This window comes from Gymnogyps californianus, chromosome Z (genome assembly GCF_018139145.2).
Source record: "Gymnogyps californianus isolate 813 chromosome Z, ASM1813914v2, whole genome shotgun sequence".
NCBI lineage: Eukaryota > Metazoa > Chordata > Aves > Accipitriformes > Cathartidae > Gymnogyps > Gymnogyps californianus.
The window spans coordinates 31,950,820-31,977,314 of record NC_059500.1 but is presented as its reverse complement, the minus strand read 5'-3'; the positions used below and the strand labels follow the sequence as shown (position 1 = coordinate 31,977,314).

The window sequence follows — 26,495 nt, the reverse complement described above, 5'->3', positions numbered from 1 at the left end:
CTTAGGTCAGCAACAATAAGGTTTACTAGTGTTATAACCATATTCCTAGTTCATTTCTGACAGCAGTCTAGGTTTCCTCCTCTTGCTATAGTAATAGCACGCTCTGCAGCATTTCCAGGAGTTACTCCAATTTGTCCAGACTCTTTGTGTGCTTGCTTCAGCTTGGTCTGAAGCTGATGAACCTTGTGCTCCATTCAGTTTGCATTTGAGGACAAGAACACATACATAGCAATGCACAATTTGGAAACTTGTTTCCTGTGTCCATATACAGCAATTTCTCTCAATAGCAATGCATGGGTTTGTTTTCTGAAATTTCTCTGCTTTTCTTAAGTATAGCCTTTTAGCACTAAATTTTTGTTGGTTTTCGGTAAACTCTTTAGCATTTGGCATCTGTATCTTCTTACTTAATAGCTATTAGCATTGAAGCTTTTTTTTTAAACAGCCTTTGTGTTTCAGCTTCTAAACTCCATTATGATCCAGTTCCTGCCAAACTTACTCACATAAAGCTTCAGTCTGAAATAAGCAGGAGATTTAGGTAAAGATAAGGGAATGAAAAAATCATCACATTTGATTTCTAAGGAACTATTCTTTTGGCAAGACAGTTCTAAACCAAAGCCAGCTACAAGACATCTGGATTACGCTTGGGAGAGATGGATTCAGAAGAATCCAACCTGATCCTGAACTTTTTAATTCAGAAGGTCCAGTATAAAAATAAAGCATATGTGTACTAGTTACAGGAGAGGATACCCAAATTATCAGAATGTAAATCTTCAGAACCATGCAACATTTCTTCAAAACTTGGATTTGAGTTTGGTGATAAGGTCACCAGCTCTTCTTTGCATATTATCAGACTCTGCAGCCTACATAGATTTAAAAAATCCACAAACCCTATAGAAGAGGCTATTGTTAAAAGGGCAATTCACTGTTGATCCTTCTTCCTGACATGCTGGTTCTGAGCGCCGCTGGTGGGGTCTGCTATGAGCTAAACACCACATGAGCTACTCCTCCTTGTTTTCAGCTGCTATACTGAATTAAAGGGGCCTAAAAATATATTGGATAATTGGATTGAAGCCAAAGAACATGCCCCAACTAATACAAAGGCAGCTGCTCAGAAAGATGGGTCTTTCTCCCATGCTCCATTCCTTCCCTTGGCTCATCTTGAAAATATCAAGTAAAGCACTAAGCCTCTCCTGCTGTTTTAACCTTTCATGAGCTAGAAAGCAAACACCAAAGAAAAATCACCTCCTTGGCAGGACAACAGCTCACTTTGGGAGAGTCAGAACCAAGCTTTGGTACATGATGGGTGACTGGTAAGTAAAGATAGCAAAGTTTTCATACAAACAACATTTGAACTACAGAAATCACTCCTGTGAGAGAGAAGTTGCCATGAAACTGTACTCTCTTCAATACAAAACTCATTTCTTCACCTTGCATTTTTCTGACATTCTGCTATAACAATAGAAGAACCACATAAATTCATGTCTTGAACTTGCTCAGCATAATCTTCTTGTTAAGTGCCTTAAAGGTAAACTCAGATTCCACTGCCAGACACTCAAAAATACTTCCATGTAATTCCATAAACATCCCAGGACCACAAATGGATGTAATTTTCAGAAAACAGAATGTGTGCCAAAGAGCTTTGGATCAAAAAATCTTTCAGTGATTTTATTCCAAATTTGCCCCAAAAAAGCCCAACCAAAAAAAAAAAAAAAATCCACAAGACTATCTAATCCAGCCTTGATATTCAACTGTTTGATAGTGGTCTTCTTTTAAGGGAAGGAAAAAATCTGACCAAACTGAAGGTGACTCTGATTGAAGTGACTACCACAAGGAACAATCTGTATATAATATCCTGTGGAAAAGTATGCCAGAAAGCATGATAAACTTTCAGCCAAAGACAACAAAGTAGATGCACCTTTCTTGCTTTTAGGGTCCTTTCATAAGAACTACATGCCACTGGCACTATCAGCTTCCAGGGTCAGTAAGGCTGTCTCAACCACCTTGACAGCATGCTTCAACAACTTTGAAGAAACTTTTTTTCATAGAATCAAAGAATCATAAAATGGTTTGGTTGGAAGGGACCTTTAAAGATCATCTAGTCCAACCCCCCTGCAATAAGCAGGGACATCTTCAACTAGATCAGGTTGCTCAGAGACCCGTCCAACCTGACCTTGAATGTTTCCAGGGATGAGGCATCTACCACCTCTCTGGGCAACCTGTTCCAGTGTTTCACCACCCTCATTGTAAAAAAATTCTTCCTTATATCTGGTCTGAATCTACCCTCCTTTAGTTTAAAACCGTTACCCCTTGTCCTATCACTACAGGCCCTACTAAAAACTCTGTCTCCATCTTTCTTATAAGCCCCCTTTAAGTATTGAAAGGCTGCAATAAGGTCTCCCCAGACCCTTCTCCTCTCCAGGCTGAACAACCCCAACTCTCTCAGCCTGTCCTCATAGGAGAGGTGTTTCATCCCTCTGATCATTTTTGTAGCCTTCCTCTGGACCCGCTCCAACAGGTCCATGTCTGTCCTGTACTGGGGACTCCAGAGCTGGATGCAGTACTCCAGGTGGGGTCTCAGCAGTGCGGAGTAGAGGGGCAGAATCATCTCCCTCAACCTGCTGGCCACGCTTCTCGTTATGCAGCCCAGGATGTGGTGGACCTTCCAGGCTGTGAGCTCATGTTGCTGGCTCATGTCCAGTTTTCCATCCACCAGTACCCCCAAGTCCTCCACAGGGCTGCTCTCAATCCCTTCATCCCCCAGCCTGTACTGACACCGGGGGTTGCCCTGACCCAGATGCAGGACCTTGCATTTGGTCTTGTTGAAACTCATGAAGTTCACATGGGCCCACTTCTCGAGCTTGTCCAGGTTCCTCTGAATGGCATCCCATCCCTCAGGCGTGTCAACTGTACCACTCAGCTTGGTGTCATCTGCAAACTTGCTGAGGGTGCACTCGATCGCACTGTCTATGTCGTCGATCACATTAAACAGCACTGGTCCCAATACGCAATACAGACCCCTGAGGGACACCACTCGTCACTGATCTCCATCTGGACAACCTATTCTGTTCCTCCTCTATTAGCAATCTATTATGTTCCTCCTTCACAGTTGTTGTTGGACATATGCATGCACTAGTTTATCAAACTTGGTTGCAGCAGTTTTTATTTGGTATGGTATTTTGATCATGATATTCTTACTTCTTGAGTGTAGATAAAACCCACTTGCAGATCAGTGTGGAACAGGCTCTTCTTGCCTGAGAATATTAATGTATTTCTCCGTCAGTGTTCATATTGCTAGCTGTTCCTTGCTGGACATTTTCACACATTTCACAAAAGGCATTTGACTTTGAAAATGGGGGCCGTTTTATCAGAACAAATGCAAATTACTATTTACAACACATTTTTGATTCTCATCTTAGTGTCAAATGCTGCTTCTCTGTTGCTACTCTGTAAGACTTCATTTAGACCTTAGAAATGAGGATTCACCTTATAAATTAAAAGTATTTATTCTGAGTAAAGCTTGCATTCACTGTCTAGATTGTTGGAAGATGTTAGACTCCAGCACAGCCCTTATGTTGAGCAAATTCAGATTCCTACAGAAGACAGATGTTTGGAATTCTTGAACAACTGTGTCTTGCCTAATAATACACTGAAGAATCAAGTTGGAAATGAAGGCACTGTCTATATGATATCCTCCTATCTCCAATTCTTTCCAATAAAATGAAATGGAGAAAATACAGAAGAGGGAAGCAAAACACATTTATCATCTAAAGCAACTTTGGTTGTTCATTAATCACATCTTAAGGTATTTCTTTTTACAGAAGTTTGGCATACTGAATAGAAATGAAGACCCAGAACAGCAATTGGATTAATCAGGAACAGTCCCTTCCAGCCCGAGAATTGAGCTGATAAAACAATTCCTTCAAGCCTTAGTTTATATTAGCACAAGAGAACTACTTCTAATTTTACCAGGCTAATGACAAAATTAGATACAGCCAACTAGTTCACGTATGCAGTTCTGCTGAATCTGACATGATTTACCAGAACAGAACAGTTATAAGGAATTCTTACCAATCTCACACAGAGAAGTTTAGCAGAAATACAGAACTATCAGCATGAAAGCTAGGAAGCAATTGTGTATTTAAGGCATCCTGGACAGCCTGTATTAAAGTCTCCCACAGAATTCAGGTTAAACCCTGAGCAACTGGTTATCTTTTTTGTATTATAAAAAAATAGTTTTCAGAACACTTGCATGTAACTGTTCAGTATGGAGCTCTTTTGAGCACCCATCCTTCACAAGCTTGTGAGATCTTTAAACATGAAGATTTGTTTTCATGGTGCTTACAACGGGATTTCTTTCAGCATAACTTATGTTCTGTCTCACAACAATATACATTTTTAGTGTGATGTGTATTTCTCTTAAGGTGTTCAGTCAAGAAAAACAACTTTTTTTTTTTTTTTAATATTGTCATCTTTAAGTCCAAAATGAACACAAAACCATTTTTTTCTTTCAAATTGTCAACTTGTTAAAGAATTAGTCTAAGCACATTTTCACATTTATTTGGGCTAAGAGTAGCCAGTTATCAGCCAGAATTTCACAGTTGTGCAATGTAGTTCCACACCACAATCCAATTCTGTATGGTTCTTGTGATCTAGTATACACAATTACACCTTTTCAAAAAAACATCGAGAAGTTTTAAAAACTGTGGACATAAAACTTTTGCTGGTGTTGCTGAGTAACTGGTTGATCATTAACTAGTTAGTTGGCAGCTTCAAGTTTATCCATACATCCATGATACCAAGCTACAAAAAACTGAGACACCCTGCAAGAGAACACTCCAAGTACCTATACCTGTACACTGAGTTTCAGTGTAAAATGTCAGGAATACGATTGCTATTTTGTCCAAAGAGTTGGGGGTTCTTTTTTTTTTTTTTTTTTTTAAATTCTTCTCTGTTGAAGAAAATACTCATTTTAGCTGTCAAGGTACAACACATTTGCTATAAAGTTGGATTCCAAACTGAGGAGTTCAATGGTTTTGGTCACTACCACAGAAATGTGACTAGACAGGCACAAGAAATTTCCTGGGTAGTTTTTTTCTTTTTCTTTTCTCTAAGCACAGCACTGGTGACAGTTTTTCTAAATTTAGATACATACCTGGAACTAGAACTTTCTCTTTTCAAATCGGATCTCCCTCCACATTCTCCTTGGCATCCTTGTACAAAGATTAACCTACCTCCTCTTGCTGAAGAATACTCTTCAAAGCAGTACTCTCTGAAGACAAATAGTCTAATTCTGTAAAAATAGTTTTATTTATTCTAAAAATTGGCACATCAATGAAAGATTCCCCTGAAAAGATTCTATTCTTATGAAATGTAATACTTCTAAAACGTCAAAGTTTTCAGTTCTGAAGTGTATGCCACTTAGAACTGTTCCACATCGTGCAAAAAAAGATGCAACAAGCAGGAAGCAGCAGATTTCGGCAAACACTAATAAATAGTTCCAGTACTTCTGATATTATAGAATCATAGAATCATTTAGGTTGGAAAGGACCTTTAAGGTCATCGACTCCAACCATTAACTTAGCACTGCCAAGTCCACCACTAAACCATGTCCCTAAGCATCACATCTACAAGTCTTTTAAACACCTCCGGGGATGGTGACTCAACCACTTCCCTGGGCAGCCTGTTCCACTGCTTGACAACCCTTTCAGTGAAGAAATTTTTCCTAATATCCCATCTAAACCTCCCCTGGTGCAACTTGAGGCTGTTTCCTCTCATCCTATCACTTGCTACTTGGGAGAAGAGACAGACACCCACCTCGCTACAACCTCCTTTCAGGTAATGGTAGAGAGCGATAAGGTCTCCCCTCAGCCTCCTTTTCTCCACACTAAACAACCCCAGTTCCCTCAGCTGCTCCTCATAAGACTTGTTCTCTAGGCCCTTCACCAGCTTCGTTGCCCTTCTTTGGACATGCTCCAGCACCTCAATGTCTTTCTTGGGGGGCCCAAAACTGAACACAGTATTCAAGGCACGGCCTCACCAGTGCCGAGTACAAAGGGACAATCATTTCCCTAGTCCTGCTGGCCACACTATTTCTGATACAAGCCAGGATGCCATTGACCTTCTTGGCCACCTGGGCACACTGCCGGCTCATATTCAGCCAGCTGTCGACCAATACCCCCAGGTCCCTTTCTGCCAGGCAGCTTTCTAGTCACTCTTCCCCAAGCCTGTAGCGTTGCATGACATTGTTGTGACCCAAGTGCAGGACCCAGCACTTAACCTTGTTGAATCTCATACCGTTGGCCTCGGCCCATTGATCCAGCCTGTCCAGATCCCTCTGAAGAGCCTTTCCACCCTCAAGCAGATCAACTCTCCTGCCCAACTTGGTGTTGTCTGCAGACTTACTGAGGGTGCACTCGATCCCCTCATCCAGATCTTTGATAAAGATATTAAACAGAACTGGCCCCAATACTTAGCCCTGGGGAGCACCACTTGTGACTGGCCGCCAACTGGATTTAACTCCATTCACCACAACTCTTTGGGCTCAGCCATCCAGCCAGTTTTTTACCCAGCGAAGAGTATGCCCATCGAAGCCATGAGCAGCCAGTTTCTCCAGGAGAATGCTGTGGGAAATGGTGTCAAAGGCTTTACTAAAGTCCAGGTACACAACATCCACAGCCTTTCCCTCATCCACTAAGCAGGTCACCTTGTCATAGAAAGAGATCAGCTTAGTCAAGCAGGACCTGCCTTTCATAAACCTGCCTGCTTGTCCTGTATGTGCCACATGATGGCACTCAAGATGATCTGCTCCATAACCTTCCCTGGCACCAAGGTCAGGCTGACAGGCCTGTAGTTCCCTGGATCCTCCTTCCAGCCCTTCTTGTAGATGGGCATCACATTTGCTAACCTCCAGTCAACTGGGACCTCCCTGGTTAGCCAGGACTGCTGATAAATGACGGAACGTGGCTTGGTGAGCGCTGCCACCAGCTCCCTCAGTACCCTTGGGTGGATCCCATCCAGCCCCGTAGACTCGTGTGTGTCTAAGTGGTGTAGCAGGTCGCTAACCATATCCCCTTGGATTATAGGGGCTTCATTCTGTCTCTGTCTTCCAGCTCAGGGGACTGAGTACCCGGAGAACAATTGGTCTTACTATTAAAGACTGAGGCAAAGAAGTCATTAAGTACCTCAGCCTTTTCCTTATCCTGTGTCACTATGTTTCCCCCCGCATCCAATAAAGGATGGAGATTCTCCTTAGTGCTCCTTTTGTTGCTAATGTATTTATAGAAACATCTTTTGTTGTCTTTTACAACAATAGCTAGATTAAGTTCTAGCTGGGCTTTGGCCCTTCTCATTTTCTCCCTGCATAACCTCATGACCTCCTTCTAGTCCTCCTGAGTGGCTTGCCCCTTCTTCCAAAAACCATAAGCTTTTTTTCCCTGAGTTCCAGCCAAAGCCCTCTGTTCAGCCAGGCCAGTCTTCTTCCCAGCTGGCTTGTCTTTCAGCACATGGGGACAGCCTGCTCCTGTGCTTTTAAGATACCCTTCTTGAAGAATGTCCAGCCTTCCTGGACTCCTTTGCCCTTCAGGACTGCCTCCCAATGGACTCTGTCAACCAGGCACCTACACAGGCCAAAGTCTGCCCTCCAGAATGTCCAAGGTAGCAGTTCTGCTGACTCCCCTCCTTACTTCTCCAAGAATCAAAACCTCTATCATTTCGTGATTGCTGTGCCCAAGACAGCCTCCAACCATCACATCACCCAGAAGTCCTTCTCTGTTCGTGAACAACAGGTCCAGCAGGGTGCCCTCCCTAGTTGGCTCACTCACCAGCTGTGTCAGGAAGTTATCTTCCACACACTTCCAAGAACCTCCTGGACTGTTGCTACTCCGCTGTATTGTATTGCCAGCAGACACCTGGTAAGCTGAAGTCCCTCACAAGAACAAGGGCTAGCAATTGTGAGACTTCTCCCAGCTGCTCACAGAATATTTCATCTGCCTTTTCATCCTCGTTGGGCAGTCTATAACAGACTCCCACCATGATATCTGCCTTGTTGGCCTTTCCCCTGATTCTCACCCATAAACACTCAACTCTATCATCACCATCATCAAGCTCTAGACAGTCAAAACACTCCCTACCATATAGGGCGACCCCAGGGCCTCTCCTTCTTTGCCTATCCCTTCTGAAGAATTTATAGCCATCCATTGCAGCACTCCAGTTGTGCCAGTCATCCCACCATGTTTTCATGATGGCAACTATATCATAGTTTTCCCACTGCACAACGGTTTCCAGCTCCTCCTGTTTGCTGCCCATGCTGCGTGCATTGGTGTAGATGCACTTCAGTTGGGTTATTGATCCCACCACCTTTTGGGGGGCAGAAGCCCTAATTCCTACGTGACCATTCTCAGGTGCTTCCATGGTTTCTAACACATCAATAACCCTTGGATCTTTGCTGTTCCATGGCTCTCCATCCCCTACTGCCACTGAGACGGCAGACGAAAGGACCTCGCTAGCACACCATCCCTCAAACATCGGCATGCTGCCCCCAGGCTTATCTCTAGCGAGCCTGATTTTATCCCTTTCCCCTTCAAATCTAGTTTAAAGCTCTTTCAATGAGCCCTGCTAACTCCTGTGCAAAGATCCTTCTCCCCCTTCAAGACAGGTGTACCCCATCTGTCGCCAGCAGGCCTGGTGTAATGTAAACCAACCCATGATCAAAAAAAACAAAATTCTGCCAGTGACACCAGGCTTCTTCCTCAATAGCACCAGAGGTAATTGCTGCAAACTAGTGCTGGTGTTTATTAACAGAAGGCACAATAGGGCTGAACTCACGAGAAACAAGGTAAATGTACTGTCCGGTATTCTGTTTTAAAAGGAAATTTGGCTCTGAAAAGAAAAAAAAAGCGTATGCTTGGATAAAAGCGCAGGTGGAGATGTCTAGTTCAGTCAAACTGAAAGCTAACTACAAGTCTCATGTAAATCACCTATGTAACATGAAAAAGATATATATCAAATGCTTGCAAATGAAGTGTCAAAGCAAGCCAACAACAAAAACATTGAAATGTTTCTACTTGCTAATTGTAAAGATATTTAAAAGTGCCAGATAATTCACTCTTATTTTAAAAAAAGAAAAATATGAAAAATATTTACTTAAGTAAATTAAGAAAAATCTAGACCAGTGCAATGTGAATTACAACAGTAATTCAGTTATTTTTCTAGTAAAAGGCATTAGTTCAGTACATTTTCATGGTTTTACACTGCAATGTGATTAAGCCTTACTTAGACGATGACTTTCTTATTTGGGACATGCTATTGTGAACACTTGGCAGTGCAAATCCATGCTATCCAAATGAAACATAAGAATTGGCGGGGAGGGGAAGAGGTGAAACAAGTAATATAGCAGAAAAAAATAACACAGCTGATTGTCACATTTTGAAACTCTTTTTAGCATGTAAGCATTTAAAGTTATCATAAATACAAAATTTAGTAAACTTATAAAAACTACAAATTTTTATAGTGGTTAACTTAGAAATCCAACATGTGCATTTAGACACCTGAACAGTAGCTTACAAAACACATTCTGAAGGCAAACAACACAGTAGTATACAGCCCTTTTCTCTCCTCACATGCATTTCTTTAAACAAATTTTTCAGCCAGCCTAATCTGAAATACAAACATCTTCAAAGGTTACGACCATCAAGGATTTTAAGCCACTTAATCTGTTTTCTTTGCCTGTCTTTTCTTAACACCATCATGGTGCTGTTCAGAAGAAGACCGGTCACAGACTGATGAGCCATTGGAAGATGTGGCACCTTCACCCTTCACTTTGGATGGTGTCTTTTGCAAGCCAAAGAACATATGGCCTAACGCAGCCTCAAAGGGAGCAAACGGAGAAGCTGCAGATCTTGTCAACATCATTGTTACCTATGAAGAACAAGGATCAAGTTACCATAAAGTTTTAATGACTTCATAGTGACTGAAAACAAGTTCAAAGCTGAATGGATGTATGGCATTTCTAACTTCCTACATGAGCATGAGGCCATGCCACCAAGAACAGAAATATGTTCATTTTAGCTTGAATTGATCAAAGAATCCTTTTCTTTCTGACCTACACTCTTTACACAGCTATACACAATGTCCACAAAAAACTTTCTGTGTAAGTTTACTAAAATCATCCTAAGAGTAAACCACATCTAATGTCATACAACTAAGCTGAAGAGCAACTTTTATGTGTAAGTTTTGTACCTTGTTCAAACTGAAAAACTGTAAAGAGTGGCTACTTCCATTTAAATTATAAGAATGCAATGTGTAAGCACCTAAACATATACGCACAGCCAGACTTTAGTTAGAATTCCAGACAGCCATACTCATTCCATAAAGTTGAGAGATTTAGGTGGAAACTCCTTAGAATACATAACTTGGAATCAGGATAGAAAAAACTGTTTTGTAGATCCAGGTACTGGACAAGTTTATATTGCAAGTTTCTACAGTTTTCAGAGACATGAAAAGTTTCTAAAACAAGACACTACTACAGGACTATGCCAGATCCACAACTGTTGCTTTATTAGTTAAGTGGATGTTCAAGTTCCTGATTGTCAGCATGACCATCAGTTTAAGAACTTACTCACTTCAGTGCAGCCTGACAGCCAGCTTCTGAAGACAGCTGTAATTTCTCACTTCCAGAATAACATTCCTTTCCTTCTCCATTCCCAGCACCCCCAGTTCAACAATGCTTTTATTGGTTTAGGTGGAGAATCATGAGCGCCAACTTGAAGTCTTGGCTCCCTACAGCAACTTCTCTAGAACTAAACTTGTCAGCTAATTCACAGAAAGGAGACTGGCAACCACCAGTTTAAGACAGTCTCTAGTCTGTTCACCAGCAGCTCTGAAGCTCTTAAAATCGCCAGACTTCTGCTAACACTGAGACTACACTTTCTTATTAGCTAATAATCCTGAAGACAGGCATCATCCTGGAAATGAACGAGACTGGAGGGATTAAAGGATTCAACAGAGAAGTAGTATCTGTTTTATTATAAAAGTAGTTACAGCTACTTCAAAGTGGTTTTGATACGCTTTCTCTTCCCACCTAAACAGTTATGTTGTGAACACTTTAAGCTAGATAAGAACCTAGTTGGCTTGTTTTGCAAACCCACAGATGACTGCACAGGTGCAAGGAAGGCATTAAGCAGCTAGCAAAAGGCAGAGAACAGGAGAGTTTCTTTCTACAAGCATAAGCTTTGTTTGAGATTATGGACATACAAGCCTGGCATATCAAGTGTTGGGTGCCAAAATTCCTGATTTTTTTTCTTTTTTTTCCCCCCCGTACGTTGAACAGTATCAGTAACAGAATAGGTCTTCTGTTCTGCTCATGTATAGAAGACTAAACACAGGTTTAAGACTTCAGCAGGAGCCGGCCTTCCCATCCAGAATCACACATTCTAACTTCTGGTAGAATGTTTGAGGGCATATTTTTTGCTCTGAAATAATGAAATAAAGTATTTTCTGTTATTCAGTTACTTACAACACTTCACACTCTTACCTTGGAGACGACAAGAAAGATGGTGTATAAAAACACGAGGTTGTGTCTTGCTATTGGCAAGCACTGGCTGTGTTGCAGGGTGAAAAGAACTGCTCCTATCAAAGTTACCTTCACAGGGCTGGAAATCAAACAAACAACATTAATTTCTCTTCTCTACTCTACAGTGAAAGCTGCCATGGCCTGGAAAGCAATAAATGTTCTTAGTGTGCAGAAGAATTATTTCTGAATAGAACTAATGAATACTTGTGATAACAGTGACAAGGTCCAAAACCTAGCTGTAATTAAACTAAGACTTTCACTTTATACACTATTACTATGCTTTCTGTCCATAATATGGACAAGCATCAAGTTCAGCACTACTTTACACACCCAGCAAACTCATATTTGACAAATCCTCAAATCAATGCCTCTATTCAGACTCTATATGTCAGCTTGCTTCCCTTCTTCCTCTCCCAATATATCTTACCAAAGAGTTAAATCACAAAGCTTGCAGGACTTGGACTAGACTTAAAAATAGGTTTCTCTCCTATACTCCAGGTGTTAGTTACTCCAAGGAGCTGCTAAGGTGTTCAAGAACAACATAGTCCAAGTCTCGGTTCACTGTGACACTCCAGCAGTTCTAGGGTTGTAGTCAGCTTATACTTGACTTGAGCCAGGCCTATGTTACCAGGTTTTGCCAACATAGCTGTATTGACCTGAGACATGCAAAGATTTACATCTTCTAGCTGTCTTCATTGTGGTGGTAAATCCCTTGCTAGGTATGCAGTCAGAAAACAAGAGAACTTCAGTCAGTTATCTAAAATCATCTGAAGAGAGAGCACTAATATACTGGCGGAAAAATTCCGTGCATTTCTTAATCTGCATCTACATGTGGCATGTACAGGTGACATTCTGTTATCACAGACCATCTAGCGTAGACAAATTCTTCACTGTCTTTTCAGTAACTCAGAGATTTACTGCATCAACTTCCTGCTCAGAAGTCCAAAAAACAACTCTGTATACAGGCATCTCATCCATTTGCAGAATGTTTTGTCCATTTAACTTTGTGACTGACTTCTATTTAATATTCTTAAGCTTTAAATATTAAACAAAATTTTAAAAACCCTTTTTGAGTTACTTGAAGCCACATCCACCATGGAGAAGGAGAATATATGCAAGTGCTGCCACAGTCGGTAAGCATTGTTCTAGTGTCGCACCTGTAAGTACAGTGTTATTTGGGTTTACAGTGCTATTATTGACAGTGACCTCTTCCTTCTGGAAGTTTGCTTTCAAGACTGCCACTTAGGCACCGACAGAGGGAGAGAAATTCTAAATACCTGGAATTTCAGAAAAAGCCAACAACTAACATAAGGCATAAGAAGTTGAAAAATTGCCAAAGGAAAGGCTACAAATTTCTCTTCTGTTATTTTGTTGCTAAGAGTGGCTGCAGAAAAGCAAGATAACTTTAAAAAAAAAAACTATTTCTAAAGACCTGAGAGTAACATGGGAAAGATCAAACGAATTTTAGGAAATTACCACAGTGAGCTTATCTTGACTTACAATAATAGCTTGTGGCTTTCTAGCCTGTCTCAATTCTCCTTTTACTGTACAGACTAAACCGGGAGCCATGTACTATTCCCATTCTTAGCTTCTGCAAGAGAAGTAACATTTCGTATCTTGCAGTGCGTTTTTGCTATATTGAATAACCAATCTGCACCTTCTCAAATAATTGATATCTATGGAGGAAGACAGTACTGGCAGAGAAAGTAAAAGTGACAACACTTTGCAAAGGAAGCCATCTTAGTCATGCTCAGAACATGCACCAAAAATGCAGACTTCACTTGTATACTTCTGGTATCACTGTCCTTTCATTTTGGATAAAAGACCCTGTCCCTCTAAGACAAATTAAGTCAATACTGCTTTCCAGCAACTTCCTACTGACACAATACTGCTTTCTGCCAAATATTTTTTGTTGACTCATCTTCCCATTTGGTGTTCTTGTGCTGTGAACCTAAAATGATTAAAACATCTGCTAAAATTACAGAATATCATCAACCAATCTTTCACACGATACACACCAAAGCATTGAGTACAAACATGTCCAACCACTTTTTTTTTCATCTGAACTACTAAAAGTGAGTGTCAACACAAGGAGTTAGCAAAACAACAGTTAACATCCTGCAGTCTTTTTTAAAAACTTACTAGGACATCTTCAGTAGTTCATTGGTTTCAGGTTTCCACACTCCTCTCACCAGCTGCTCAAAGTTGGAAATTAGGCCACCACCAGCTCCTGAAATTGCAGAGATTTACAATAAGCCTCCACTGACTGCTACCACTACTGCACAACCTATTATTGCTCCCAGCAAAACTTGTTACACCAGGTGCCAAATGTGGCACCCAAAGCTCAGACTTAAAGAGACTAATCCAATCTTTTATACGTGCATGACTTGAGCAACCGACATGAAACCTCAGAGGCTTAGCTACTTAGCAAGAACCTCAGGTTTAGCTTTATGTGATAGCATCTGAACTGATGCACTCATCACTACAAACAAATGCCTGAATTGCCAAAGTAAATATCCAGAGAGGCTTCTATCATTCCATTCTTCATGTCATCATGTAAGTACAGAGAGTGTCTCTATAAACTATGAGGACCCTCTGCGAGAAAAGCGGATATGTATTTTTACATTAAAAGAATAGAAGACATAAGGAAGTGTTAGACACTCTGGCCAATGAGACTGCTCTGTATTATAACCTGGGAAAATAACACGTTAGATCATCACACTAACATGTGTGGTTTCCCAAAGCAGAACAGAATCAAGCAGATAGAAACAAGAGCTGCACTACTACTTCCTGAAGTGGTTCTAACATTGTGACTACAAATACAGCTGCTAGGAAAGTAGCTTCCAGAGTTGTACTCCAAACAGCAAGCAGGCAAGAAGGTTCATTCCTGTGTTTAAAATCAGCTAATGGTTACAACCCAAAAAGCTAAGAAAATAAGTTCTCTTCTTCAGCCACATGCAAGGAAAACAGCTCTGAGGAAATATCCTGTTAGAAAGTTTAGTAATGGCACTGAAGCTACACGGGAGATCTATTTCTTTATTGCCATCAACTGCCCATCCTACACGTCCTCACAAGACCTTCTGAAGGGATAAGACCAACTTCCCTCAAAGTCATTCAATGTCACCCTTAATCCAGGCAGAAAAACTGCTGCACAGGCTTTTCCCTTGAGGGGATAACAGACTGTATTAGGACTATCATATCCAGCTCAGCTACAGTTACACTGAAGGGCTAGCCATTTAAATACCACTCCAAAACATCACAATCCATCAGAACAAGATGTTATGCATGTTACCTCTAGCCCAGCCCACAGCTACCATGACAAGCCAGGCATCTTTGAAGCGACTGTCTGCATGTGCAATGCCAGCTGTTATCTTCCAAGTCCTAGTCACTTCTTTCATTCCTGCAACCAGAAGCCGCAGAGGCAGAAAGGCAAAGCACCGGTAGAATATGTCTTGTGGGCAGTAAAACACAAGATACCTGAAAATCATGAGAAAACCCATTAGCAGCATTCAAAAGTTTTTGCTAAGGAGTTCATTTTCTAATAAACTTTAAAGATATTTTTGGAATATGACTAGCAATGCATGATATACTACTCATAACTCACTGTCTTGTGTGGTAGACATATTGGAACAAATCTGAAATGCTTTTGAGCATGCTTGAGCTCTTGCACCAAAATCATCAAACATTATTTGAAATTGTTCGTACTGACTCATTGTCCCAGAGAAGAATCCATTAAAGTACATGAGAAACAGCTTTAAATTTTACCAACTGTTCTATGGTTTACATATCACGTTTTTATAATTCAAATTATTAAATTAGTGTCTGACTGACTTTGTGTGGTTTGGTTTTTTGTGGGTTATTTTTTGTTTGGTTTGTGGGTTTTTTTGTTTTGGGGTTTTTTTTTTATAGGATTACAACATGGTGGTAAATTACATGCTGACACCATGCTTTCATACTGATAGGTACATGGCATTATATAACTTCAGCAAGAATGCCTCCACTAGTTAGTGTCATGCCAGATGAAATGCACAGCTATTTTCAAACACATTTCACATCTTAGTAACCACCAATTCTAGCTTTTCCAGCTTTCCAATTACAAGCACATTTCTTTTTTCAAAGCGTTGAAAGCACTGTACTCAAAATTTAATAATATCTTTTATCAACTTGCTTTTAAAACAAAGTAAAGATGGCTAACAACGAAATCCTAAGCTGACAGTAAATTTTAAAAGATTAGATTATGTGGTGTTTTATTGTATCTCTTCAATCATAAACAAAATTCAGTTCTTATAGAGACATTCAAAGTCTCAAAAAAAAAAAAACAAACAAAACCCAAGTATCTAGATTATTTCAGCACAGGAATAAGACAGTAACAATTAAGTAAAAGCAGAGAAAGCCTTTAAAAGATGGGAAGGGTACTTTTTCATTTTCTGAAAAAAAGATACTTGCCTGTTGGTTTAGGCTTCTGAGCTCAATCCTGTCTACCAAGAATTTCTAAGGCTGTATCCTTCTCCTGCTTACTCAGGCCACTATGCAGAGATGCACCTCTCGTATCTAGTTTACTTCATTAGAACTACTAGCAGACATCACAACTAGGAAGAGTCATGCTTCATGGTTAGAGATTAGAAATCAGGACAGCACTTGGGCTTTGGGGGTTTTTTTCTGGAAAAAAATGCTTATCCTTTACAGCAGAATGCCAGGAAGCTTCCTCCCCAGAACGGCAAAGTTTAGCTGAAGTCCTGTCCTAGTTATATATTTTCTTTTTCTGCAATGGATATAGTACCTTGCCACTGAAAACTTCTAAAGTTTCTTCTCTTCAAGACCTCCCAGAGTGGGGCATGCAATAGCCTATTTCTCACATACAAGTAAGTTATTGGAATTTACATCAATAGCTAACTACTGCTCTGGTGTTCAGTTTTAGCTTTACTTTTGACTACTTATATTCTTCCTTTTTCTCCTATTGTGAAGTCATTTGCCTTTGTATGCAACCAAGCTTCAGGTGATATGAAGTCAAAGATGTATAGAGAGCATGTATTTTAATGGCTACTGCAAATAGCCATTTAAGCCATGTACTCAACAGACAACACTAACTAGAATTAGTTTACAGTGGCAGAATGTGGGTTTAGGACGCTGAAGCACAGGCAACAGGATCGAACCCAGCATTGCAGTCCCACCGTGGCATTTTTGCCTGTAATTTCTGCTAGCAACACTTGCTAACAGTAGATGTCGCTGTCCTACAGACTATTTAGGAGCATTTCTCAAGCGCAGCACAAACCCTCTTATTTTCCAGTTATATGTATGGCTTGGGGAATTTCGTTTCACGTGATTGGGGACCAAGAATTAAAGTCATTATACTCATGAAGAGAGAACTTTGTAAAAGTAGAAGCTTAAAAAGTTCCATAACATTCATAGCTCCTCATTAAAACCTCATTTTATTTCTGCACAGCAAATCACATTTGGTCACGTTAAGTTCAACAGAAATCATGTTCTGTTTACGTGTACTCCTAACTCGTGTCATTTGTTAACAAGCAGTCATGTTGCCCGCATCAGACTAATATGAACCATAAGCAGATTCTATAAGTTTTGTTAATACTGCACTATTTATTCCATTTTATTCACTATTATTCATTTCACCGATTTGCCTAAATGAAATCTGTCATCTTCCATTGCAACATGAAGACCAGAAGACTAATATATAGATATACACAGACAGATACAAACACTTACTTTCATTTTAATGAATTTGCAATTATAAAACTTAAGCTTGATGCTATAATATCAGTTTACAAAGTATAGCTTCCTCAGAACCAATACTACTCATCTAACTCAATTGTGGCTGCTTACCAGACTGAAGATGCCAGTAGAATATTTGTGCCCTTTGCCAGAAATGCTACTGGAGGTTCTGCAAGCATCAATGAAGACAAAACTGAACCACCAAAGCAATACAGCATAGCACTAAACCAGCAGGCAACCGGACTTCGGACTGACACTTCCACAGCTCCTGAAACAAAGGGAAAAGGTGCATGAATAGAAATAAACATTTAAGAATCATATAATGTTTTAAAAGTCAGTATTTTTCAAATCATTCACTCCAACGTTGTTCCTTTAGGTAATGAAAAATCCTACAGAAATCTGTAGACTTTCACAGGAAGAATCTTCAGAAATACAAGCTTCAGAGTACACTGACTTAAGCATATGGTATCTAAATAAAAGTGAAAGACTGACATTGTGTTCTCTGAACATCTTTTGTGGGTTGGTTTGTTATAACTATTTGGCTACCAAGAGGAAAAAGCTTTCAGAGCATGGCTAAGAGGTCTCATTGTTAATAATCTGGCATAGATACACAGTTGCTTTCAAATTTGTATTAAAAATACACAAGTGGCTTTGCTGACCTAGACAGGATTGGTATTGGTAAGTTTTGGGGTGTTATTCTACAAATTCCATTTCTGCTTTTGAGTGTTCATGAATTCAAGGTCACTGTTTTCCTTTTTCCTCATAATGCCCTGCTAACTGTGTTTGCTGACCAAAATGAAAAAAGTATCCAAAACAATTATTAAATAGTTTCACCTGCAATCCTGAACAGAGAAAAAAGGTTACCTGAAGCCATAACAATAAATGTAAGTTTCCCTTGTTATTAAAAGGTTCACAATTTGGTTTATTTTGTTATCTTTAAAATGAATTATCCCTTTTAAATTGCAATTGAACTATGCCAAGAGAGTATTCAATATTAAAAGATTATGCTGGAGGTAATGGGAAGCCTTAACCAGTTTCAGGGGCAAATGACACTTTATCAAAGCCAGAAATATCCTCAAGTATTGTTTTGACTATTTCCTTCCACTTCAAAAGTCCAATGTTGCCAAAGCTTCCCCTTTACACAGGTGCAAAACTGTTTGCCTGAACTAGTTTCATTTTCCATAGTCCAAAGGCTGAAGTTCACAAAAGCAGAGATGAAACCTAGTGTCTGCCCCAAAATGTAATTTTACATATGTTCCCAATTAAGAGGAGAAGCTTTTGGTTTTTCAGGCATTTCTATTGGAAAAGAAGCTTCTTACCCAAGATGAAAAGCTCAAAAGTATCAAAGAGAATACAGCACTCTCAATACAATTCACTTCATACAAGAGTATTAACAAGATTGTTCCAGTTCTAGCGCTGGCACAGCTATCACGTATTGCAGCACTATCTAAATTCCTATGTAACAGCCAATTTATAAAAATGAGCACTCCTAAGTATTACAGAATATCTGAATATAAAATAACTTTTTTTTTTTTAAAAAACTATTGCATAATTTATTTTCCATACTGCAGTACCTGGTGCTCCAAGTCGGTTACGCTCAGCTTTGTTATTGCATATTACTGCTTCTCCAAAGTAGCTATCAATTATGTTTGTGTGCATAAAATTAACAGGAGAAAAAATTCTAAAGCCTGCTAATGTTACTTAACAGTAAAAGTAAAAATATAAAGTGGGCCACTACATCCAGATCCCACATAACTGAATGTAGACCTATTTTCACCAACATATTTGAAAAGGGTAAGACACTTGCAGAATATTAATGGTTTGTGCTTACTACATTGAGGTTTCCTCAATTAAAAAAAAAAAAATCTAAAAATGGTGACAGCTATTGCATTCAGGAAGAAACTGCAAAATTACATTAAGTAGACACTCACTGGTCCAAAAGAACTACAGTAGCTTCCTTCTCACATGTAATTATTCTCATTTGTTGACACAGCTGCATTACAAGTACTACTATATACCTACTTTAGCATGAAAGGACTGAATTCCTTTTCGTGCAACAACAAGAGAACATCATACCCCCACATTCGGCAGTAGTCCCTCTGTTGAGTAACTCCACTAAATGCTGCTGTGGCATTATAGCACAAAATGACCATATAGAGAAGAAACATCCCAAACTTTACAGGACAATGAGAAAACCCACCTAACAGAGGCAGCCACTGTAAATCACAAATCACAAGGGAACACGTGCTGGAACTGGGGAGTACTGCTAATAGATCAGCTCTTGTCTTATGCACAAGCTTTAACTCCTGCATAGATGTAATACAGGATGTTATCTGCACAGTCTTGGAGCAAGACCGGTAACCTGATCATGATAGGAGGTTCCACATCCAAGAACTGTCAACCTCCAGACCAGGTTTTTAAAAAAAAAAAAAAATCTTACACTTCAGACATCCATTGTCAGGTGGGTGTGCACCAACCTCTCTTTCACTAGGATGAAGCTTCTCACCTTGCATTAGCAGAGAAGTAATCATCTTAACATCTTACTGGCAGCCTTCATCAGAATATCGAGCTACCTCCTCCCTCCCCACAAATGGCAGCATGACTGAAAGCTAGCTAAATGAAACTCAGCTGCTTCTTCACTTCACCAGTGTCCTGGTTTCAGCTGGGATAGAGTTAACTCTCTTCTTAGTAGCTGGTACAGTGCTGTGTTTTGGATCTAGTGTGAGAATAATGTTGATTGATAACACAGTGATGTTTTAGTTGTTGCTAAGTAGCACTTATCCTAAGTTAAGGACTTTTCAGTTTCCCATGCTGTGCCAGCAAGCAGGTGTACAAGAAGCTGGGAGGGAGCATAGCCAGGGCAGCTGACCCAAACTAGCCAAAAAGGGGTATTCCATACCATGGAATGTCATGCCCAGTATATAAACTGGGGGGAGCTGGCTGGGAGGGGCGGATCGCTGCTCTGGCATCAGTCAGTGGGTGGTGAGCAATTGCATTGTGCATCACTTCTCTTTTCTTGGGTTTTATTTCTCTCTTTTTTTTGTTATATTCATTTTCATTATTATTATTATATTTTTATTATTCTTAGTTAGTAGTATATTTTATTTTACTGCGGTTATTAAACTGCTTTTATCTCAACCCATGAGTTTTACTTTTTTTTCCGATCCTCCTCCCCATCCCACAGGGAGGGGGGAGGAGTGAGTGAGTGGCTGCGTGGTGCTTAGTTGCCGGCTGGGGTTAAACCACGACAACCAGGTGTTCGGTCAGATTACTAACATAACAAAAGGAAACTATTCCAGGTGCTGTGTCTTTGAATTTAACACACTGCATTTTATTTTTCACGCACATGGACGTTGACTGCAATTAATGAAACACAGCTAGTAACAACTAGTTTTAAGGAAAAAAATGGAAGATTCTCATGTATCAGGTTTTAAAAGGTTTAAATTGATTTCTGTTGTACATTTGACATGGTTTCTAGTTAAACTTGCCTTCTCTCCCACATACTTTGTGAAAATATTTTCATGTTTTTTCACTTCCTATACTAAAGGCCAGATTAAAGAAAAAAAAACTTTAAAAGAATAAAATTCAATTAAATGTTGAAGTTGTTTTAAAATTAGTTAGCTATCTGTTCTCTTTTCAAATCCATTCCCCTGCCTTTCACCAGTCACTGCTTCTCCACTCTTCCTTTCCCTCACGACTACCAGCAAGTGGTTTCCAGTTTTGAGGACTGTCGTGGTTTAACCCCAGTCAGCAGCCAAGCACGACGCAGCCACTCCCCCCCCGCCCCCCTCCCTTCCTCCCACCCACCCCCACCCCACCCCCGGCTCTCAACGGGATGGGGAGGAGAATCGGGAAATAAGGTAGAACTCGTGGGTTGAGATAAGAACAGTTTAATAACTAAAGTAAAATATAATACTAACAATAATAATAATGAAATATAATAATAATAGTAATGAAAAGGAATATAACAAAAAAAGAAGAGGGGGAAAAAAAGGAAAAAAAACCCCAGTGATGCACAATGCAGTTGCTCACCACCCGCTGACCGATGCCAGAGCAGTGATCCACCCCCCTCCCGGCCAACTCCCTCCAGTTTATATACTGGGCATGACGTTCTATGGTATGAAATATTGCTTTGGCTAGTTCGGATCAGCTGCCCCGGCTATGCTCCCTCCCAGCTTCTTGTACACCTGCTTGCTGGCACAGCATGGGAAACTGAAAAGTCCTTAACTTAGGATAAGTGCTACTTAGCAACAACTAAAACATCACTGTGTTATCATCAGTATTCTCACACTAGATCCAAAACACAGCACTGTACCAGCTACTAAGAAGAGAGTTAACTCTGTCCCAGCCAAAACCAGGACAAGGACACATATAGGAATTACTATTATTATTATCAGCTTGCCCTCTATGAGCAAGCTCCACAACAAAGCATGTAAATTTCTTCATTAAGCTATTACATGTAAAAGGACCAGAGACTGGAAACTCTACTGGACTTCAAGATTTTTCTGTTGGTCAATATTAGAACTTTCTTGGCTCAAACACCAGTATTTAACAATTCGTACCTGCTTTCTAACAAGGTATATACCCAACATAGAAGGCAATGAGGCAAAAAATGCTGATATTAATTTAAAGCTCATCTTAGCGTTGCTACCAAAATTATGACTGGCATGTAACCTTTCAGAAAACAAACTCAATTTTAAGTGGGTCACGTTTTTAAACAAGTGGTCATTTATATTTGTCCTCTGATGCATCCTGTAAAACTAATGAGGCATCACACAACCACGCAAAATATGATCTGCCAAAAGGCCACTAGTCCTGCAAATGGTATACTTTAGAAAGTAAAGATAAGGTTTCAAAATGCAAGGACTATTGTTGAATAGTTTTAAATGTTGTTTCTAGACAACAGTAATAAAGAAAAACCCTTGCCAGCAAACTCTTTCTGTCAGTAGGATAAGATCTGCTTTAACCTTTCCAATATTCCAAATAGGCAATCAGGAATACATATCACATACGCATCTAAAGAGCAAACCAGAAGGACTTGTAGAAGTTTTTCTAGCACCCCTATTCAACTATATATAATAACATCAACTAAGCTAAAGGATTTATACAGTCAGATTTAATTTAGCAAAACTATGCCAAAAAAAAATTAGTTCTCTTCAAATTATCAGAATCATGTCACAGAAAACTTGCAAGAACAAGACCAGCACATTCCTTCCAAATATGACACATCCTCAACCCTCAACACCTTTTGCTGTCCCTCCATCACAAAATAAGAAAATTGCCAGTTCTGCAACTGACTGGAGTTACAAATGAGCAACTCATAGGGAATCCCAAACACACTAACCAAGAACTCTTAGTTTAAAACATGTGGAAAGCAACATGTTGGTTGTCACTGCTGTAGTTCACCAGCACTCACAAGTAAGCAAGAAAATCTAGCTAGGACTGGAAAAGTCCCAGTCAGTGTGCGCCCATCTATGATACAAATACCCACACTGAATCTGATTTTAAGCTGGAGGGGGGGAGTATCTTAATGAGACAGTAATCTGGGATAAAACAAATGTGGCTCTGACTTTACCACATACTTCTTTTATCACCAGCCGCTTAAGGTTACCCAGTTATTCCCCTGTGAAATGTAGCTACCATTTTAAGTTTCTAAAAAGAATATATAGTAATGCCTAGAGAATATTAATCAATGATAATATATTCACCCTATTTCATAATGACTGCTATTTCAGTTATGATTTAATATTCAGTTCAAACTGCTTGCAAGTGAGCAACAGACCAGCATGCAGTCACCTGAATTAGTTATTAATTCTAAGTATTAGAGGATACTCAAGAGTTCTGAACCTTCCAGCTATTAAGCCAAGAAGAAAAAATTATCGGCACAGATCTGACCAGACTTCTGACAGCACTTCTGCTGTCCAGAAGTGCTGCTTCACTAAAGCTATGTTGATGCTAGCAAAGCGGAGGGACTCCTCTTGTCCTGGTCTTCAAGCGTGTCCATTCCAGAGGAAAGTTTAAAGGTAGTGCATGATAACATCAAATACTTTTAGACAGGAAGTCCCTTTTTGAATGGAACAGTTATATTACACAATGCCACAAGTCAGCACCCAGAAACAATTTTAGCAGTAGCAACAAAATTTGGTGAAGACACTAGCACCCATAAGCTTTTTGTATCAGTCTTCACAGTCTGCTAAGTGCACTTACTCAGCAGGAAGTAAAAATTCACCGTGACACACTTAGGAAGGGACCAAAGAACAAGCTCTCACTAAACAAACAGCACAGAGCCTTAAAAATATGAAGCAAGCAGAAGCTCCCATATCTGCACTATAATCCTGAAAGCCAGCTTAGTTTCCTACACAGTTATCAGCTGGGATGCACAGTTACTGTAACTGTCCAGAGCCACACCACAAGTAGTTATTCTAAACATTAAAACAAGGCTAGTCTCTACATTTGTGACAACTGAAAACTAGTCTTGGGGTTAACAACCATAGTGCAAAAGATTTTCTAGAAAAGAATCTGTAGAGACTGAAGTGTCATTATGTGCACTCATACAAAATCCAGAATCCTGTTACTGGGAGTGAAAAGCTTTCCTAATTTAATTTTACAATCTACGGATACAACATGAAAAGTCATGAGCACACAACCTGCCCACTGGATTCCCAAGCTGTGTTTCCTAGAAGACAGAATTGCCTTAACAGCTTCCTGCATATCCAGGGCATGTGAAGGATATAAACCCGTGAGCTGAGCAGCTCTCCTCTCACCTCTCGGATGTAATACCTGACAGCAAGTCATTGGCCTATGATCTGCACTCCTTCTCTGCATGCATAAACCTAACTTCAGGGTGTTCAGCCCTTTTATTCTTAGGACTTTTAAAATCTTTAACTGCAAAAAGGTTTTCAGCAAAACTCCTGGCTGATTTCACCAGTGCATCTAGTTCTGAGAAAGCAAGAAAAGTTCTGCTGGGTGCTTCCTATGTGGTTTCTGCAGTCAATTAGACATTATTTATTGACGGACGGACTAATGAAGACTGCCGACAATCTTATTTGCATGCTTACAGACTAACAGAGAACATCTGGATTCTGATGCAAGAACAGCACCCAGCAGGGGCAGAGCGGGGAGAGGCACGCCACTGCCAGCAGAGCCCCCCAGCAGCACCTGGGCTCAGGTCTGTGCCACACTTCGGCATAAAAGTTGAAACTTTTGCTCACGGGGTTCTCGCTTCAGAGGCCACGAGGAGTGCTGACAAACCTCTCGCTACACCAAACGAAACACAAGCCACCTGAGATTTTGTGGGAGCACGCACAGGAACTGAGACTTAGCCACTCGCCGTCATTAAGAACAAATAAAAACAAAAACAACAACAACAAAAAAAAACCCCAACACTCTCCAGCATTGTGCAGGCTGGACGGGCCTCGAGGCGAAATTGCCCAGAGGTGCTCCAACACCCCACCCCGGGCGAGACACCTACAGCTCCCGCAGAGACCCAGCGGCAAAGCCCAGGCAAACGCAGGTCACCCCGGGCACCGCCGGGCACCCCCCGGCCCAGCCCCGCTGCCGCGGGCCGCCCCGCTCCCGGCACCCCAGCTCCCCTCAGGCACCCCCCGCCATCTTGTGCGACGGCCACCCTTGCCCAGCCGGCGCTGGGGTGGCCGGCGGCAGGGGGCTCCCCGGCCCCCGCCTCTGGCCTGGCCCGGCCGGGGGACGGGGGACACGGGGGTGGGGTGGGGTGGGGGGCACACGGGGGAACACGGCGGGAGGGACGGGGAAACACGGGGGGACGACAGCGGAACACGGGCGGGGGGGGACCTGCGTCCCGCCCCGCCAACCGCCCTCGCTCACCCCGCTGCTCCTTCAGCGCCATGACGGAGACCACATAGTGCGCCAGGTCGAAGAAGGGGAACATGGGCAGGCGCGAGAAGAGCAGCGGCACCTGCCACAGCTCCATGGCCGGGCAGCGCCGGGACGGAGGACCGGGGAACGACTGCCCGGCAGCGGCGGCGGGGGGCGCCCCAGCCGAAGCTTGGCCCTTGCCGGCCGCCGTCAGCGGCGGGGCGGGGCGGGGCCGTCGGCTCGGTTAAGGCAGCAGCGGGCCGGTATGGGCGGCGGCGCGGCCGGCTGCCTTCAGGCGGTGCCGGGGACTTGCAGCCGCGCTTCGTGGCGGCTGTAGCTCGCGGGGCTTGGTGTGCCTGTCCTTGTGCGCTGCCGGGCTCCCTTGGTCCGGCCGAGCCCGGCCAGGTCCTCCCCAGGTCCTGAGGGGTGTTCCCGCCACCCTGCCTACTCGGGGGCAGTTCCGGGTAACCCCCGCAAAGACTGGGGGGCGGCTTGTGAAAGCATCGCCTTTAGCTCTTTGTCCAAACCGCCTTGGGCCGCGGCCGTGCCGTTCCCGGTGGGTAGGAGCAGGCTGTGCTTGCAGGCCCGCGGGAGGGAGGATCGGCGCCCACCCGGCGGGCCTGCCTCGGCACCGGCTGCTACGAGCTGTTCCCCCTGAGCGCGTCTCCCTGCACCTCGTCCTGGGAGCCTTGAACACGGCAGACGGCTGATTCCCTTCACCTTTATAGCTGTATTTTGCCTATCTGAACACTTAACATCTCTACCGGGTCTTTTGTTTGCCTTTTTTTACAAAATCCTGATAGTCCTGGCTCATAATCGGCTTGAGATTGGTTGTGCCCCCAGAGCCTTTTCTACTCTTGGGCTTCATCCCTGTCCTAAATCGCTGCGGCTGGCTGTTCTTATGCACAGGGCACTATACTTACCAGGTGTAAGTGTGATACCTTACCTTTATCCCTTTTTTCTTTTCTCCCCGCCGCCCCTCCCCCCCCCCCCCCCCAATATTTCTTCAGTTTATCAAGAGTATTTAGGATTACCAACATGGATGCTCCAATGTGTGGTCTTTCCCAGGTTGATGTCATCTGTTTATCACCTGCCTGGTAACTACTGAGGGTATTAATGTATACCAGATCCTGGTCAGACCTCAGCAGAAACCGACATGTATTAAAAATACATCTTTACATCCATTTTGATAGTGAAGGCCATTGTTAACTGTTCTGTCTTCTAGAAGTAGATCTCTAACCAGTTTTGCATCAATCCTACAGTATTTTCAACAAAACTAGTTTGCTCGTGAGCTTCCCAAGTGAAACATTATCAAAGATCTACTAACTCCAACATACATGACACCTGTGTTTTCTTTGTCCAC

The 26,495-nt window shown here is 41.6% G+C and overlaps 1 protein-coding gene across 2 annotated transcripts; it reads right to left on the bottom strand.

Annotated features, from left to right (window-relative positions):
* Window positions 1–9,170: 9,170 nt before the first annotated feature.
* On the bottom strand, window positions 9,171–25,247 carry TMEM38B (transmembrane protein 38B). Of its 2 annotated transcripts, none has more exons than XM_050913161.1 (6): window positions 25,142–25,247; window positions 17,411–17,567; window positions 14,862–15,046; window positions 13,712–13,799; window positions 11,531–11,648; window positions 9,171–9,915 (listed from the first exon to the last, which is right to left on the bottom strand). In XM_050913161.1, exons 1-6 carry the CDS (start codon window positions 25,245–25,247, stop codon window positions 9,706–9,708), a joined length of 864 nt encoding a protein of 287 aa, XP_050769118.1. In that variant the 3' UTR covers window positions 9,171–9,705. The 2 variants fall into 2 exon arrangements, with proteins under 2 accessions (XP_050769118.1, XP_050769119.1); XM_050913162.1 differs by lacking the exon at window positions 25,142–25,247 and adding an exon at window positions 19,806–19,839.
* Between the last annotated feature and the right edge of the window lie 1,248 nt (window positions 25,248–26,495).

Bases quoted from the DNA above. Each gene is read 5' to 3' on its own strand.
- TMEM38B (XM_050913161.1), bottom strand. From the start codon at position 25,247: ATGGAGCTGTGGCAGGTGCCGCTGCTCTTCTCGCGCCTGCCCATGTTC. The intron at 13,800-14,861 runs GTAACATGCATA...CTGCAATTTCAG, and splicing joins AGCTGTGGGCTGGGCTAGAG to GAGCTGGTGGTGGCCTAATT. The intron at 9,916-11,530 runs GTAAGAGTGTGA...TGTTCTTCATAG, and splicing joins TCTTTCTTGTCGTCTCCAAG to GTAACAATGATGTTGACAAG.